Consider the following 15,082-nt stretch of genomic DNA (forward strand, 5'->3'; position numbering starts at 1 on the left):
GAAGAGCTGTACAAGTGCTAAACCTTATTACTCATGCAGAATACCGTAAGTCAAATACACACAGCAACCCTGTAATCTGCCTCCCACACAGATCACAGAATATCAGGGTAGGAAGGGACCTCAGGAGGTCATCTAGTCCAACCCCCTGCTCAAAGCAGGACCAATCCCCAGACAGATTTTCACCCCAGTTCCCTAAATGGCCCCCTCAAGGATTGAACTGACAACCCTAGGTTTGGCAGGCTAATGCTCAAACCACTGAGCTGTCCGTAGGGTGACCAGACAGCAAGTAAGAAAAATTGGGACAGAGTGTGGGGGGTAATGGGTACCCATATAAGAAAAAGCCCCGAAAATCGGGACTGTCCCTATAAAATCAGAACATCTGGTCACCCTACATGTCCGTTAGATTCACTCTCCAAACCAAAATCAGCAATACTTTACTGTAGACCCACTAAAAGTTATTCAGAACATCACTAAAACCACGCATTCGTTAGACACAACATCTATTTCAAGAGATTTTGAGAGATTCGTGTTACATGAGATTTTTGCCTATAAGAAAGTGGACTGTATTGCTCTTTTGGCATTTCAGGGTCTCCCAGTGCATGTGATGAATTCAGCTGCCAGAGTGATTTTGCGTTTGCCTTGTTACCTCTGGACAGCACTGCAGATATGCCTGATAGCTTATGTCCTTCACAGTGTGTTTCCAGTGTAAATATAAAATGAGAGGAGAAATGGTAAATAAAGTAGTTTGGGGGGAGTGGGGAGGGTGGAAAGAAATGACACGTGTTCATTTCTATTTGCCTCCTATGCCGGGCCTGCTTTCCAACTGCTCCGTTTGGTGGCGTCGGTGATCAGGTTTCTGGGTGCTTTTAGCACCTCCCCACAAAGCCAATGTCCTCTCCTTCCTGGCTAAAGCAAATTAATCCTTTCACATACGGCCCAGAATTTCAAACCGTTCCTTTGCTGGCAGTGGTTTCAGCTCTTCACGGCCAGGCGGCATAGCTGAGGTGTAAAGGAACTTGGACCCAAATCCAGAAAAGCATTTACGTGGCTAACTCCTATTGAAATCCATGGGAGTTAGGTGTAGTCAGATGATTCCAATGGGAGTTAGGCACCTAAATGTCTTTGGTGTGTCCCTCTCCCTGAGTCTCCAGTTTTTGGGTCCATGTAGAGAAGCAGCCACTCCCACCCCACCAGTTTACATCACTCACCACCCCCAGGAGCTACTCCCTACCTGGGCTCTCCTGCCAGCCCACCTTTCAGGCTGCTTTTCCAGGCCCTGTCACAGGCACCTTCCCTGGCTCCCTCTCACCTGCGAACCCAGCGTAGGTCCTTTCCAGAGGCTGCTCACCTTCTCGCTCGGGAGCCAACCAACAGCCTGCCCTTCTGGCCAGCTCTGACTTCACGCTGGTTGGCTTTCATGTCCTTGTCCTCGCCCAGCAGGCCCTGGGGTGGGCTCAGGAGCAGAGAGGAAGCCAGATACAGGGCAGAGCTGGAACCAGAACCTTGCTTGAAGGCCCAGATCACTGCGGCACACCTCCCGTTTCAGTACAAGCCAAGCGGCACGAGTGCAAGGTCGGACATGGGGATCCGTCCTGTTAGAATTAGTCGCAAGTGTGAAAAATGCACCAGACAGACTTCGGATTTTAAAGTGTAACATGTTTATTTCTAGGAATTGTGGGTTATAAATATTCATTATTAGCTGAGATGAAGTGGGCTCATTTTCAGCCTGATGCACAGAGAGTTAGGCATGGCAATCCATCACCAATTCAGAGAAGAATAGGCCACGTCAATAGATTTTGTTTTTTTCCAGCCCCAATCCTGCAGAGTATTAACCACAAGCTTAACGTTATTTAAAGCGAGTCGTCCCACAGAAGTCAGCGGGACGACTCACAAAGCTAAGTTTTGTGTATGTTTAAGTCTTTGCAAGGTCCAGGCCATAATACTGATGACCCCTAAATAAATGCCAGGAAGAAATGCTAACATTTTGTTGACAGGGAAAGCTGAGTGAGCCAATACAATACATGAATTGAGAAGCAGTTTATCTGACTATACTGTAGGTGGAGAGCATTAGTTATGGACAGTAAAGATACCGGTCAGTTCCAATAATTAATTTGATTTTCAAGTATTACTAATATATACACACATCTATCATAATAAACCAATCATTATGGATTTATGTTTTGTCTTGATTTTGATTGCAGGAAGGGGTACCATGATAGTCATTTCTTTAGGCTGAGCTGACACCTACTGGTTTAAAAAACAGTCACATCAGCCAGTTTAATACTCTAACATGAGCTGTTGTGACTGGGTGCACAGCACCCTGGGGTTAAAGTATTTCTAGATCAAAGTAATCGGCAGAGAGTGGCACATATCGTAATATTTCCTTTTCACTGAGGCCCCAGGGCTGTTTTTTTAATGGTAACTGTTAAGAATGCAGATACGCACCTAGTGGGAGTTCCAGAGACTCCTCAGTGCCCAACTCGTAGAAGTCATTGTTTCTGTTGAGGATTCTCAGGGGGAATGTGGTCTAATGGTTAGAGCAGGACCTGGGAAGCAAGATTTCTGGGTTCTTTCCCTGCCAGGAGACTATCAGCCATGACTCTCAGGTTTTACTTCTGGCTCTCCCACTCACTACCAATGCTTACCTGTCAGAGACACATGGTAGACAATGATGTGTCCTCAGTCCATAAACTGTGTGCCTAAAACTCATTAAGACAGTAAGAGGAAAACAAATGCCATGTTTGCTGTATGGCATGCCAGATAGGTGTCCTCTACTGCGTGCTAGGTAGCTAACTGTGGTGCAACATATATTAGTGTTTTCCAACCTTTTCAGGTCAGCAAGCCCTTAGTCAAAGGGTCTGCGACCCTCTGAAATTTATTAGAGTAAAAAAGCGTATCAGTGACCCCGCTCCATGTAATTTGGTGGGTGTGTTTTGAGAGGGTGACAGAGACTATTTGAAGGGGGGGAAGGTATTGCGGGAAGTGAGGGAGATTTTCTTTGCTTTACAGTGTAATACAATTCTCAATGACTTGCCGCTCTCCCGATTGCCTGTTGTGACCCACCGGTTGAGAAACACTGGCATACATGAGAAAAGACTATTTAATGAACTTGCGTTTCCTTTTCTTGTTGTCTAGTAGAATTGGCTTGTGGGTGAAAGTGACAGTGACAATCCATCTCCTGAAGGATTTCTTTGGTTGGTTGTGGGTGCAGAGGGGCCTTTATGCCATTTTGGGTGATTCATGAGAGCCACCCCATGACCACCTACGTTCTGTTTTGAGGACTTAGACGATGCCGACACTGTGTGAATTTTAATCCTTTGTGAGCTGTTCATTGCATAGACTCCGCTGTCGACATTTGATACACGCTGGTGAATTTAATTGCACTTGTAGGTCACGTGGTGGTATTGCTGCTTCATCCTAGGATAAGAGTCAGGTTCCCGGGTGGATATCTGTGTTCACAAATTCAACTCTGGGTTGCAGAAGGTACTGACTCTGATTTTCTAAACTCTGACAACATCCCGTGGCGATGCAAAGGGGTAGTTAGGGCAAGGAAATAGTATTCTGGTCTAATAGCAAGGGCTTGTTCCCTGTTCCTGTTAACTTGTCTACAGAGAGCCATTCGAGTCCGCAGCCATTCAATGGAAACCATGGTCGGGAGTCAGAAGAAACATCACAGTGGAGGGATCCCAGGGAGCCTGAGTGGAGGAATCACCCACAACAGTGGTGAAGTAACAAAGACCACCTTCTCGGTGAGTACAGCACATCTGCTGAGACGCAATCGGTCTTGAGAGATCGGAGGAGCAAGCGGTGAGAGAAGACATATTGGACTGTTTAGTCTATCCTTTCTTTCCCACACAGTACTGTTCCTTGCAGTATATGGAAGTATGTTCTAGTGCGGATAAAGCCTGGATCGGGTGACACGAGACCTGGGGGACTATCCCTGGCTCTGCCACTAATCTACTGTATGACCTTGGACAAATCACTTCAACGCTCTGTGCCTTTGTTTATCCTCCCAGTCCCACCCTTTGTCCATTTTGTCTAATGAGATTGTAAACTCATTGGAACAGGGACTGTTACTTAATATATGATTGTGTAGCGCCTGGTACGCTGGGATCCTGGTCTCTGTCAGGGATTGTAGGTGATGCCATAACCATATGTATATTTCCTAGTGTTGTAATCAGTTCAGGTTTAAATATCTCAAGTGACAGGGCTTCCACCTCTCTCTTGGGGAGACTCTTCCAAAATCTTATAGCTATTGGTGCAGATTTACAAATGTTAGGTGCCTAACTCCCATTGATAGTGTACTGATAGTCAGTGGGAATTAGGTGCTTTAGTAACCCCCCCCAGGCACCTCTCTATGCATTTAGATGCCTAAATATCTTTGTCAGTCTGGCCCATCCTCGTTAGGATTTTTTCTCCTTATTCAGACCTAATTTTCCTTTTCTGTCACCTGATTAGTCTTTGTTATACCCCTTGAATGACCCTAAACAACTCCTTTCCCTTCTATATGATTCAAATCCTTTATCCTTGGGCTATCCTATGCTCTTTCAATCTTTGGTTATCCAAACTATACATCTCCCTAAAACTCTGTAGGCAGAAATATTCCTAGAAAAGGTGTATTAATAAATGTGAACTTGGTTTGCAAGGCTGGTGTAAGACATCATGTGTCAATTTTTCTAGCCAGTTGTGCGTAATAAGGATGAGGACGAGGACGGGATCTGTATGGCAGATTGAAATGCTTTGCTTGTTTTGGGCCAAATTTTATTCCATTGCCTTTGGGGGAATTATAATTTTCAGATTGTCTTCCCAGATGTTTTAATCTGTTTTGGGACTGGCATGAAATATGTCGTAGATCTTCACGCTGAGGGAAAAATGCACAGCTGGAAATAAGTGTCCGGAGTAATTTCCTTCTTGGCTATGGCCAGAGGAAGATCCCGGAGAGGAATATTTTTGTTTTAGTTGAAATTGGAACGTTTTGTTTTTCAGCCACCTGTAGCTGCAGCAACAGCCAAGAACCAGTCAAGGAGTCCTATTAAGCGACGGTCGGGGTTGTTTCCCCGTCTGCACACTGGATCAGAAAGCCAATCAGAAAGCAGGACGAGATGGTAAGCACTAAAGTGCAGCAGTAGTAATTGTTTTGTCTGAGGCCTTGTCTTGACTAGGAAAAGAGAACATGCTTGTTATCATGTAACCCCACCATGACTTTGCCCTTAGCATAGACACTTTTTAACTCATGTTAGGTGATTGGGGCTGACCCTAGGCTCCCCTCATTGGTTGACCACATCGAGCTAAGTGTTCATCTTTGCCTACAGGAGGGGCAAAGTCATGGATGAAGTTGTGGTAGCTAACAGATGTTGGCTGCCACAACGTCATCCCTGACCTTTTTTCCTAGTCAAGACAAGGCCTAAGATCTCAAGGGCTTCCTGCCTTCCCCATGAATCTCCACACCTTGCTAGCTCTAAAAGCAACGTTACTGTTGTTCATCTGATTAAAGGTGAGATGTCGAAGTTTGGCTAAAAGTAGAAAAAACAAACAAACAAACAAAAACTTGCTCGAGCGATTCCAGAAGAGGGGGAAGTGACATGAATGCTCTTGCTTAAAAAGGGTATTTAGGCTGTAAATCTACACTGGTCTCTGTGTCAGAGTGAGTGATATGACAAGCACTGTACACAGATGGGCTTAGAATAGAATGAATCCAAGCACAGAGCTGGCCTGATTAAAGCTAGGGTCAGGTTTTTTAATATGATTCTATTTGCACTATAGAACACAGAGACTCAGGTGGGCCAGATTTTGATCAGAACTTATGCAAAGTTCAAGAGGGTTTGGATCTAAGATGCTGACTTGGCCCATTCTGGAAAGAAGGTCCAGACCCAAAGTTTAGGTTAGGATCCGAACTTCCCCAAAGTTTTTGAGGGGTTGTAACCTGGGGCTCCTGCCAGCAGACCCCTCGTTTGAAGAGGACACTCCTCCACCCACCTAAACCATGCATCAGTTTGGCCAGCACTATAGAAACTATTGTTTGATGCTAGAGACGTTGCATACTGTTGTCCTTTTCTAAGCAAGATAGCCAACATCTCCTCTGCCACAAGTCGGGTGCCAGGATCCCTTATAAGTGGGTTTCATGTCAGGCACTGGTCCTGAATCAGCAATTGTTGCTCTGGATTTACATTGCCTAATAGGGAGCAGAGTTTGGCCAACTGTTTCTTGTCTCTTGTATAATCCGCCCAATCTGTTCTTTGCCCCTCAGTGACAGTGTCTCAGGAACACAGAAGACACCAGACGGGGGACATTCTTCTCAAGACATGAAATCAGAAACCTCATCTAACCCTAGCTCTCCTGAAATATGCCCCAACAAAGAAAGGTAAAGAGAAAAGGCTGGAGTCGGCACAGCATACTGCTCCTTAATGCTGGAGTTCATATCAGTGCAGTTCAGTAAGGAGCCTGCAGACAACCAAACGGGAGGAAAGTGAAGTTATTATATGACTCACTTACAGCAAACCTACCATTGTATCTTTCTTTAAATAAGATTTGGTATTGAGGAAAAAACAACCAAAGCAGGCATCTCCCTTGCTTGTGTGAAAATACCTATAATTCTCTCATGAACTCTCTTACTAAAAAAATAACCAACAACCAGTATTTTGCAGATATTGTCCAAAACACCACAGCATTGCAATAAAAGCATTGTCTAGGACTGTTACTGCAGAATATCTAAAAGGTGAGGCTAGTAGGAATCTGTGGAAAACAGAAGAGAAATCAATAGAAATATTTAGTGTTCTGGTTAGCATTTAGGGAATTAACATGGGCCATTTGTTTCTGTTAGTCTTATACACTAAGTCACTTAACTTCATGGGTTTTTTTTAATGATTATGTATAGATTTAAAACTATAAAGCAGGCCAAACTAATCCCGGCTGTAATTCCATTGCAGTCAAGGAAATGAATCAAGGATAAACATCGCCCACTAGCCTTAAGCTTGAAGCTGTCTGTGCTGTAATCATCTGTTTTCTTCTTGTTCGCTTGCTAGGCCATTTATTAAATTGAAAGAGAATGGAAGATCAAACATCTCACGCTCTTCATCAAGTACCAGCAGCTTCGGCAGCACGGCAGGGGAGAGCGAAACCTTGGAAGAATACGACAGCGTGGTAGGCACTGAAATACCACCACACTTGTATACAATAGGGCCTGCTTGTGATCCTGCTTCTGCTTGTCTAAGTCCATTGACTCCAATTGAGTTACACCTGATTTACACTGGTCTGCGTTCAGAATTAGACCCATAATAGCGATACCTAGTTGTACATTTATCTAAACAGCCTCATGTCATGGATCTTACTGCAGGGCTTTTATTTATCTTTAGCCATCACTGTTTTTAATGAGTTTCCATCCTCTCAATTAACTAAAAATTCTATAGCAGTTCTCACCCTAACTTCAGGAGAGAGTCCACTGGTCGCCAGTGCAGTAAAACGATGAGGCCCAACTCAGGGGAAGTCTACACTGCAGTCATGGGGTGTGACTGCGGCTAGTGTAGACACACCTGGGTAGACTGAGATGAGCTCGTTTGGGTACTAGGCTAGTGAACCCCGGCAGCATGCACTTCGACTGATCGCAGGGTGCAGCCAGAACTAGACATCTTGCTGGTAATGACATTGACAGTGGAAATCTAATCAAGCTGTATCTGTGGCTCTTCTCCCTCCCTTCGTCTTTACATTGTGCTCGTCGCCCCGGTAGCGAAGTGCCTAGAAGTATCATTCCCTTCACGTTACTGACGGGTGAACTGAGGCACAGGGGAGGGAAGTGATTTTTCAGATGTCACATGGTGAACTTGTGGCAGGGCCACGAATATGATGATCCGAGTCGCCTGACTCGGATCATTCCTGCAGGTGCCCAGTCCTTGCTGCCATGATGAGGCAGCATCTGTGGCTGCATGGTGGTAATAGTCTGTGTTCTGTCATATGACTCAGCTGTTCCTTTATGTTTTCAAAGGAGCTTACAAGATTCCATTCATTAGACCAGGGGTGGCCAACCAGTGCCTGAGAAGGAGCCAGAATTTACCAATGTACATTGCCAAAGAGCCACAGTAATACGGCAGCAGCTCCCCCCTGCGCGCCTCCCACCCACCCGCAGCCCCTTCGATCAGCGCCTCCCGCTCCCTCCCCGCACTTCCTGATCAGCTGTTTCGTGGCGTGCAGAAGGCTCAGGGGGAGGAGCGAGGGCCCTATAGGCTCAGGGGAGGGGGTGGGAAGGGATGGAGTGGGGGCAGGGCCTGTGGCAGAGCCAGGGGTCGAGCAGTGAGCACCCCCCCCTCCCCCGGGACATTGGAAAGTTGGTGCCTGTAGCTCCAGCCCCGGAGTCGGTGCCTATACAAGGAGTCGCATAATAACTTCTGAAAGCTGCATTTGGCTCCGGAGCCACAGGTTGGCCACCCCTGCATTAGACTGATTAAAAACAAAACAAATCCTACAGCCCTTCCTGACACTGAGGTTAATGGGACTGCTCCAGGGAATTCAGGCTGCAGGATTGGGCCAGAATTTGATCTCACTTGCGTTGGTTTGGCCTCTCCCCACTGACTTCACACTTGATATACATACACAAGAGGGGAACTGAATCTAGGGTGTGCAAAAGTCCTGACTGCAGCCTGCGGGGACATTGCTGTGCAAGTCTAAGCCCCAGCAGGCTTTGCTCCATCAATACCACCTTTCCCAAGAACCTTGCTCTTCCCACCTGGGCTCTCGGACTGGAGCTCTGCCGAGCACAGATGCAGTGCGACAGAAATAGAACACCACTGACGAAAGTTCTCCATAAAAAGGTCTTTGCTCAATCTCTGCCTACAGGGCAGCCAGCCATCCACAGCCTCGCCTTTCAAACAGGACGTGTTTTTCTACGGCTCTTCTCCCAGCAACGAGAATTCGAGCATGGCAGCTGCTGCTACACCGGTGATCATGAGCAGGAGTCCCACAGGTGTGTAGGATGGGGTGGCAGCGCGGGAACGGGACAGACACTTGTATCTGTTGGGCAAATGTACAAATATCTCTAGGAAGGTCAATTCACTAAGCACCTCCCATGGAACGAAACCCAAGTATCTGGCTCCGCTTTAATCTTCTTCTAATAAGGTTCTTATGCTGCCCTTTCACCATAGTGCCTGAGTACCAGTAGTGCATTAAGCAACATGACTACACATCCATCAGGTGGTGTTTATTCTCTGATCCTCTCCCCAGAGGGAGAAGTGTGTGCAGTGGAGGATGTTTTGGTAGGGTTTGTTTTGGGGCTTCTTTGGTCTCTGGATAAAAATTGTCCCACAGGAGATGGCAAACAGGTTGCCATTGGACCCCACAGAAACATCACAATCCATTCACCATTGGCATGGAGGAACAGACTGGCACAGGCCTGTCCATTCTTTTGAAACCCAGCAAAGGCCGCCACTGGTCTCCCCAACATCTGTTGCCTTTTGTTTCCCAAGGCCCTGGCAGCACTGGGAAATTGTTTCTTCTGTGAAGAAAAATCTGCCCTAGTTGGAGCTCTGTGATAGCGCTGCTGGCAGTGCATTGAAACATAACCCACAAAACAATGAGCCAAATTACTTCAGCCGCTCCCCCCACCCCCTCCCCAGCCAGCCATTAATCTCCAGTGAATATTTTATCGCCAGTCACTGTTACCGAGAGCCCTATTCTTCAACGGCTGCTCATACGAAAATCCAGCTGAAATCAATGGGCCAATTCACATGAATAAGTACTACTTGATGTGTGAGGGTTGCAGAATTGGACCCTTACTGAGGGCTTGATTTGGCAACCCTTAATCACATTAGAAAACAGTCCCATTGAAGTCAATAAATGGAAACAGCTAGCTTGACTCTCTCAGCATGCCTAAGGATTACAGAATGGGGCCCAAGGGGCCCAAACCAAAATCTATTGAAGTCAATAGGCACCTTTTTATGGTTGTCTCTTCAGGCCCTCCCAGTTCAGCAGATGCACTTTACCAAGAGCTTGACTGTAAGCGCATAAGTAATCCTATACATATTCAGTAAAGAATTTAGACTTGTGCTCAAGTCCCATTGGCTCCAATGGGCTTTGAATCAGTCCCTTAAAAATTAGTTAGATAGAATGACTCATTCTGATCCATCGAAGCCTGACGGCGCTATCAACGATTATATTTCAGGATATGTCTCCACTGCAGGTGGGAGAGCCCCTCCCGGCCCAGGTAGAGTCACACTAGTGGAGATTGAGCTAGAGTGCTAAAAACAGCAGTGTGGACAAACCCATCCATTCCCTTCGGTTTGAGAGCCCAAGTTGCAATGTCCATATGGCTGTTTTTAGCGTACCAGCCCAAGCCCCGGGGTGGGAGGCTCTCTCCCACCTGAAGTGTCGGCATACCCTCGTTGGCCTGTGCGGAAGCAGCCTCGGAAAGTGAATGAAATGCTAACTTCTTCCTAAAATCTTGGCTTGAAAGGTATCTTGCAGACACGTCCTGGTCACCAGGGTATCCGTTTAGCAGACTTTGTATTTTTTATGTTTATATTCTGCACAGGGAATCTATTTCTCTCTTATAACTAAAGCGTAGCGGTGGCTGTTTGTTGTTGGTTTGTTTCCTTCTCAATGGCCTGGCAACTAGAGTAGTCTTGGAAACCTACATATGAGATCACTGGCTCCATGGAAAATGCTGTGATTCAGAACATAACCAGGAACTAAGAAGTTTCCTTTCGGCATGATTCTGTCAGGCTTACGTTGAGCTGAAGCTCACTCTGCTACTAGTTCCATTCATTTCAATAGAACCGCTAGCAAAAATAAGGCACTACTCACTATAAGGGTGACAGAATGGGAACCTTTGTTAATTCATTAAAATAATGACACTAATACCATTCTGTTCTGGAAGATTTTGTGTGTGCAGGCAAGAAGTTCGGGACTTCAGCGTCATATTCTCCTCACACATAGATCTACCACTGTTTTAAATTTCATTCCCCATAAAGAGTGTGGGAGGAAATGATACAAGTGCAAAATGCATAATGGGAAGTTATGAGTTAAGAGTATTAGCTCTTGGCTAAACAGCCATCTCAGTTTAACCGTTCACAAATTAGTAACTGGTAACAGGGAACAGCTGTAAAAGAAGGATGAAGTGGAAAATCTGAGGGAAACTTTAGCTTTACCCACGTGCCCATCATACGCCCAGTTACTTTTGTCAACATTAAAGCAGCCATTCTCTCTGTTCAAAATTGGTATTTCATATTTGTCCCTTTAGCAAACTGAAACCCCTGCCATGCATTTCCTAGATCGGTCATTTATTAGTCTTTTCAGTGACATTTCTCAGAAATATTATGGGATATAATTAAGCACCAATTTACTCCAGTCAAGATGATTACTTAATGGGGAAGTTTTACCCAACCTTTAGAAAAAACGAATGAAATAATTGATAAAACCAATGGGAATCCATTCAACTGACTGGCTGGTTGGGCTGGTCGAGGTGCAGTCAAGATTATAGCTTCACCAAATACTGGTTTATTGATTTTTTTTTTGGTGGTTTGTTTCCTGACAGATATAAAGAGCAGAAACTCTCCGAGGTCCAATCTAAAGTTTCGCTTCGATAAGCTTAGCCATGCCAGTCCCAGCACGGTACGTATCTGTTAGTGTAACCAGCAGGGTCTCGCACACTGAACGCGTTACAGCTCCAACTGGCCACTATGGCCGAACTGTGCTTGGCTAGAGAATAGCAGCCACTGGGAGCCAATTGCAGCGCCCTGATCCTCAGCAGCAGGCAAGTGGGGGTCCTACTCTAACTTCTGTAAACCACTTTATGCCTGTGGAGAATGAGGTACAGCAGTTCAATGCCCAGGGATACCTTGACACGCTCCTTCACGCCAGGTGTAGGAGGGACAGCTAGTGCAGGAGGCAGTGGAGCGTTCCCATAGCACAATGTGACTCTAGCAGACCAGAGAATGCAGCCCTATGTCTAAGGATATCTCACAGTAGCCCACAAGAAAAGGAGCATACAGAGAGGGAAGACCATGCGACCACCACCAAACTACAGAGTGGGCAACTCGCTGGTTGCTCCAGAACAGAACCTGAGGGGAGAAGTTCCCGTCTGAGGCCGAGGCATGAGCATGGTTCCGTGTGTAAGCCCCATAACAAAAGATACGGGGTCTCATATACACACACATCTCCCCTGGCCCCCTCACACTAAATTACATGTGCTCCTAGCACATGTTAACAGTCTCTTACAATGGGTTCCCAGAGGTAGCATCATACATGCCAGTGTTAATTGCCACACCCCAGCCCGGGAAATGCTGACGACAGTCACCAAAGCACGGCATTCCCAAATGGGCTTCTTGGTTTTCTTCTAGGGTCAGGTGGCTCAGTTGTGCAAAATGGTTGCTTTTATGGAAAGGGGAGGGCAGAGAAAGGGATTGGGAGAAGCAGAGGGTCTGTTGATGGCCAGTCCCTGGGCGACATCCGCCTGTTAAAGCTGGTCCAAATGCTTCAAAATTGTGATGCTGAAGTTACCTTTGTAATAATTTCATCAGCATTTTTGCTGTTATTTTTTTCACCCATTCTGATTCTAGCGATTGTGAATCTCATTTCTGACCTTCCCACCGGCCTGTTCTGGAGGCCCGTTGGGGACAATTGTAGCTCAAGTTAAGAAATACAGGAGGTGCAGGGTAAAAAGCTTTTTACACACAGCTGTCCCTTTATTTGTATGAAAAAAAATCCGTGTTCTGCTTTTTTTTTTTCTTTTATATAGAGTCACTAGCAGGCAACAGACAACATGAACTTGTAAAAGGTAAGTGCTTTGTAATATGCTCTAAGATGATTGGTCCATTCCCCTGCCAATGCAATTATAGCACATGTCTTTGGGTTCTATCCTAGCACAGATTTCAGACCCCAGTGGGATTTCCATCATTCTCTTTTGGAGCGATTGTTCGGCAGGCTAATAGAGCTCACTGTGGCAAGGTCCACAGTTTTAGCTGTTGCATTGTTTTTTTAAAGGAGTGGTTAGAATTTTTACAGTGAGAATAAGGATACGTTTTGTTCATGCTCATAACTGGAAAAAAACAGGCTGAATAAGTTGCTCAAACATCCCCCCTGCCCAAAAAAAAAAAATTCAAAAAAATATTTGGGCAGAGCTCAGGCATGGAACTATTCAGCTCGTCAGGTATGTTTTACAAGCATTTAAAACATGGAATTGTAATGGGAACTGTTTTGCAACCCTGAGCAGTTTTTCAACTAATGGCTGTAATAACCTGGGGGTCGGGGGTCTCAGTCTAGTTCTAAATAGACATTGGCCGCAGCAGAAAATGCCTCCATCAGAACTGGCAACAACTGTTTCATCAGAGAAGTGCAGAGGTTTGAGTCTGGATATTCTTCCGGCTTACAGGTGGCCCCCTCCAAGTCAAGGTTGAAATATACTGATGAGCTGCACAGGGAAGCTTGCAAGGCCAATGTTTTTATTGCAGGCCTTGTGACAGTTGTGGCTTTTCTTAAGGCCCCAGCTCTTGGAGTCCTGTTATTTCACAAAAACCTCAGCTTTCATTCCATTAAAAAGTTTCTAGCCCTCATAGTTGTGGTGAACAGCCTCAAACCCCAGAAGTATCCCAAAATGTATAATTTTTTTAAATTGGGCAGTTTTTAAGCCAATCTCCTGCTTTGTGTGTGCTGACTCATGAGTTTTCAATACTTAGGGCTTGCAGCACTGCTAACCCTAACTCTTCTGTGGCTTCAGAGGGAGCTGGAGTGGCTCAGCACCTGTGAAAAATCTGGCCTTCCATGTTAAGAGCAATCACTACCTTCCACAAGTAATATGGGCCTGAGTCAAAGCCCACTGACCTCAACTGAAAGATTCCAATTGGCTTTGGGTCAGACCATACCTTTAATTGGAGGTGAAAGTTTTTACATCCGCATAGCTGCAAAACTCTGAAAGTGGCACGTCTTATTCATACTGTCACTGACCCTTTCTTGAGAATTTTCTCCTTTAGCAATCTCTGAAGTTTTTATTCTGTTTGCCTTTTTTTGCAGTTTATTTCTGTTCTAACAAAGGGAAAAATTCTTCTCTTCCAACATCAAATGGGAAACCGTATTAGCTACACTAACAGCAACTGCCACGCTGCATTGTGAGATATTCAGCTGTACCTTTAAGTAAGTCAAGAAGAAACTGCCACCTAGCAGTAATTTCTGTAATTCTAACAAGAACCCATCTTTTCAGAATGGTAAACAAGTTACTCGACTCCCATTTTGTCTGACAAAACCCATTCTTGCACTGCAGCAGGAGATGCATTTTCTACCATGTACTTGAAGCAACTTCACCCTCTCGCTTGGTACTCTGAAATGTGTTAACCTCGTGTGCGCCTTGTTTGTACTGTAGCTATTTGTCCTAAGATGAGTGTTGTTCATCTGGTATATCTTTCACTGGAAAAAGACAATTCAATAACACCTCCTGTTTCCCATAGGCTTTTTCATAGACACAGAGTTGCAATATCACTTTGAGCTAGCATATGATTTTCCTTGTTCAGAAAGTAGCAGAGGGACTGTGGTCGAGTGGATGTGGCCCCATGCATGAACTTGAGCAGTAACTTCTGTGGGCCTCTGTTCCCTTCCTCCTTGGTAGGGTAGGAACTGACTCACATGATGGGTTTGTTTAGTGCCAAGCACAATAGGACCTCCAGGCACTCCCACACTAGAAATAATATTAATGGAGGCTCTGCTATTTTACAGTAGAGAATTTGGCCCTCACTCTTTAGGAGGACATATGGGCTGGAGAATAGCCACTTTGCTTGTAATTTGCTTGCTGGGGATAGATTCCAGCCGTTAAGAAGCAGACTTCTGTTGTTTGTTTGTGTAAACTCGCTTGGCAGGACTGTGTAACCCACCTACTCAGAGGAAGTTCATCCCCTTCGCTGTGTAATGGATTAGACACATGCTGTGGGGAAGCGGCTGTGCAAAGTCAAAATAGGGTTGGGAAGAAGGGAACACCCTCCGCGCCCCCCCCCCCCCGAATAGAGAGAGCTGACTAAGCAAACTCCACCCTCTCTCAACCACAAAACAACTCTCCAGCTACTGTTCTACATCACCCTGGGGTAAGGCTGATTTCTGCAAACAGGGCTTGTAC

General features: G+C 45.6%; 1 protein-coding gene across 2 annotated transcripts in view; it reads left to right on the forward strand.

Moving 5' to 3' along the window:
• Window positions 1–14,107, forward strand: part of RAP1GAP2 (RAP1 GTPase activating protein 2) — a 224,923-nt gene extending 210,816 nt beyond the window's left edge. For both annotated transcript variants that reach the window (XM_034752610.1, XM_034752611.1), the window contains 8 exons: window positions 3,612–3,749; window positions 4,987–5,105; window positions 6,248–6,361; window positions 7,023–7,140; window positions 8,827–8,953; window positions 11,519–11,595; window positions 12,722–12,760; window positions 13,993–14,107. In XM_034752610.1, the coding sequence (XP_034608501.1) occupies window positions 3,612–3,749; window positions 4,987–5,105; window positions 6,248–6,361; window positions 7,023–7,140; window positions 8,827–8,953; window positions 11,519–11,595; window positions 12,722–12,730 (702 nt within the window). In that variant the 3' untranslated portion in view covers window positions 12,731–12,760; window positions 13,993–14,107. The remainder of the gene's footprint in view (window positions 1–3,611; window positions 3,750–4,986; window positions 5,106–6,247; window positions 6,362–7,022; window positions 7,141–8,826; window positions 8,954–11,518; window positions 11,596–12,721; window positions 12,761–13,992) is intronic.
• Window positions 14,108–15,082: the final 975 nt, after the last annotated feature.

This window comes from Trachemys scripta, chromosome 18 (assembly GCF_013100865.1).
Source record: "Trachemys scripta elegans isolate TJP31775 chromosome 18, CAS_Tse_1.0, whole genome shotgun sequence".
NCBI classification, from domain to species: domain Eukaryota; kingdom Metazoa; phylum Chordata; order Testudines; family Emydidae; genus Trachemys; species Trachemys scripta.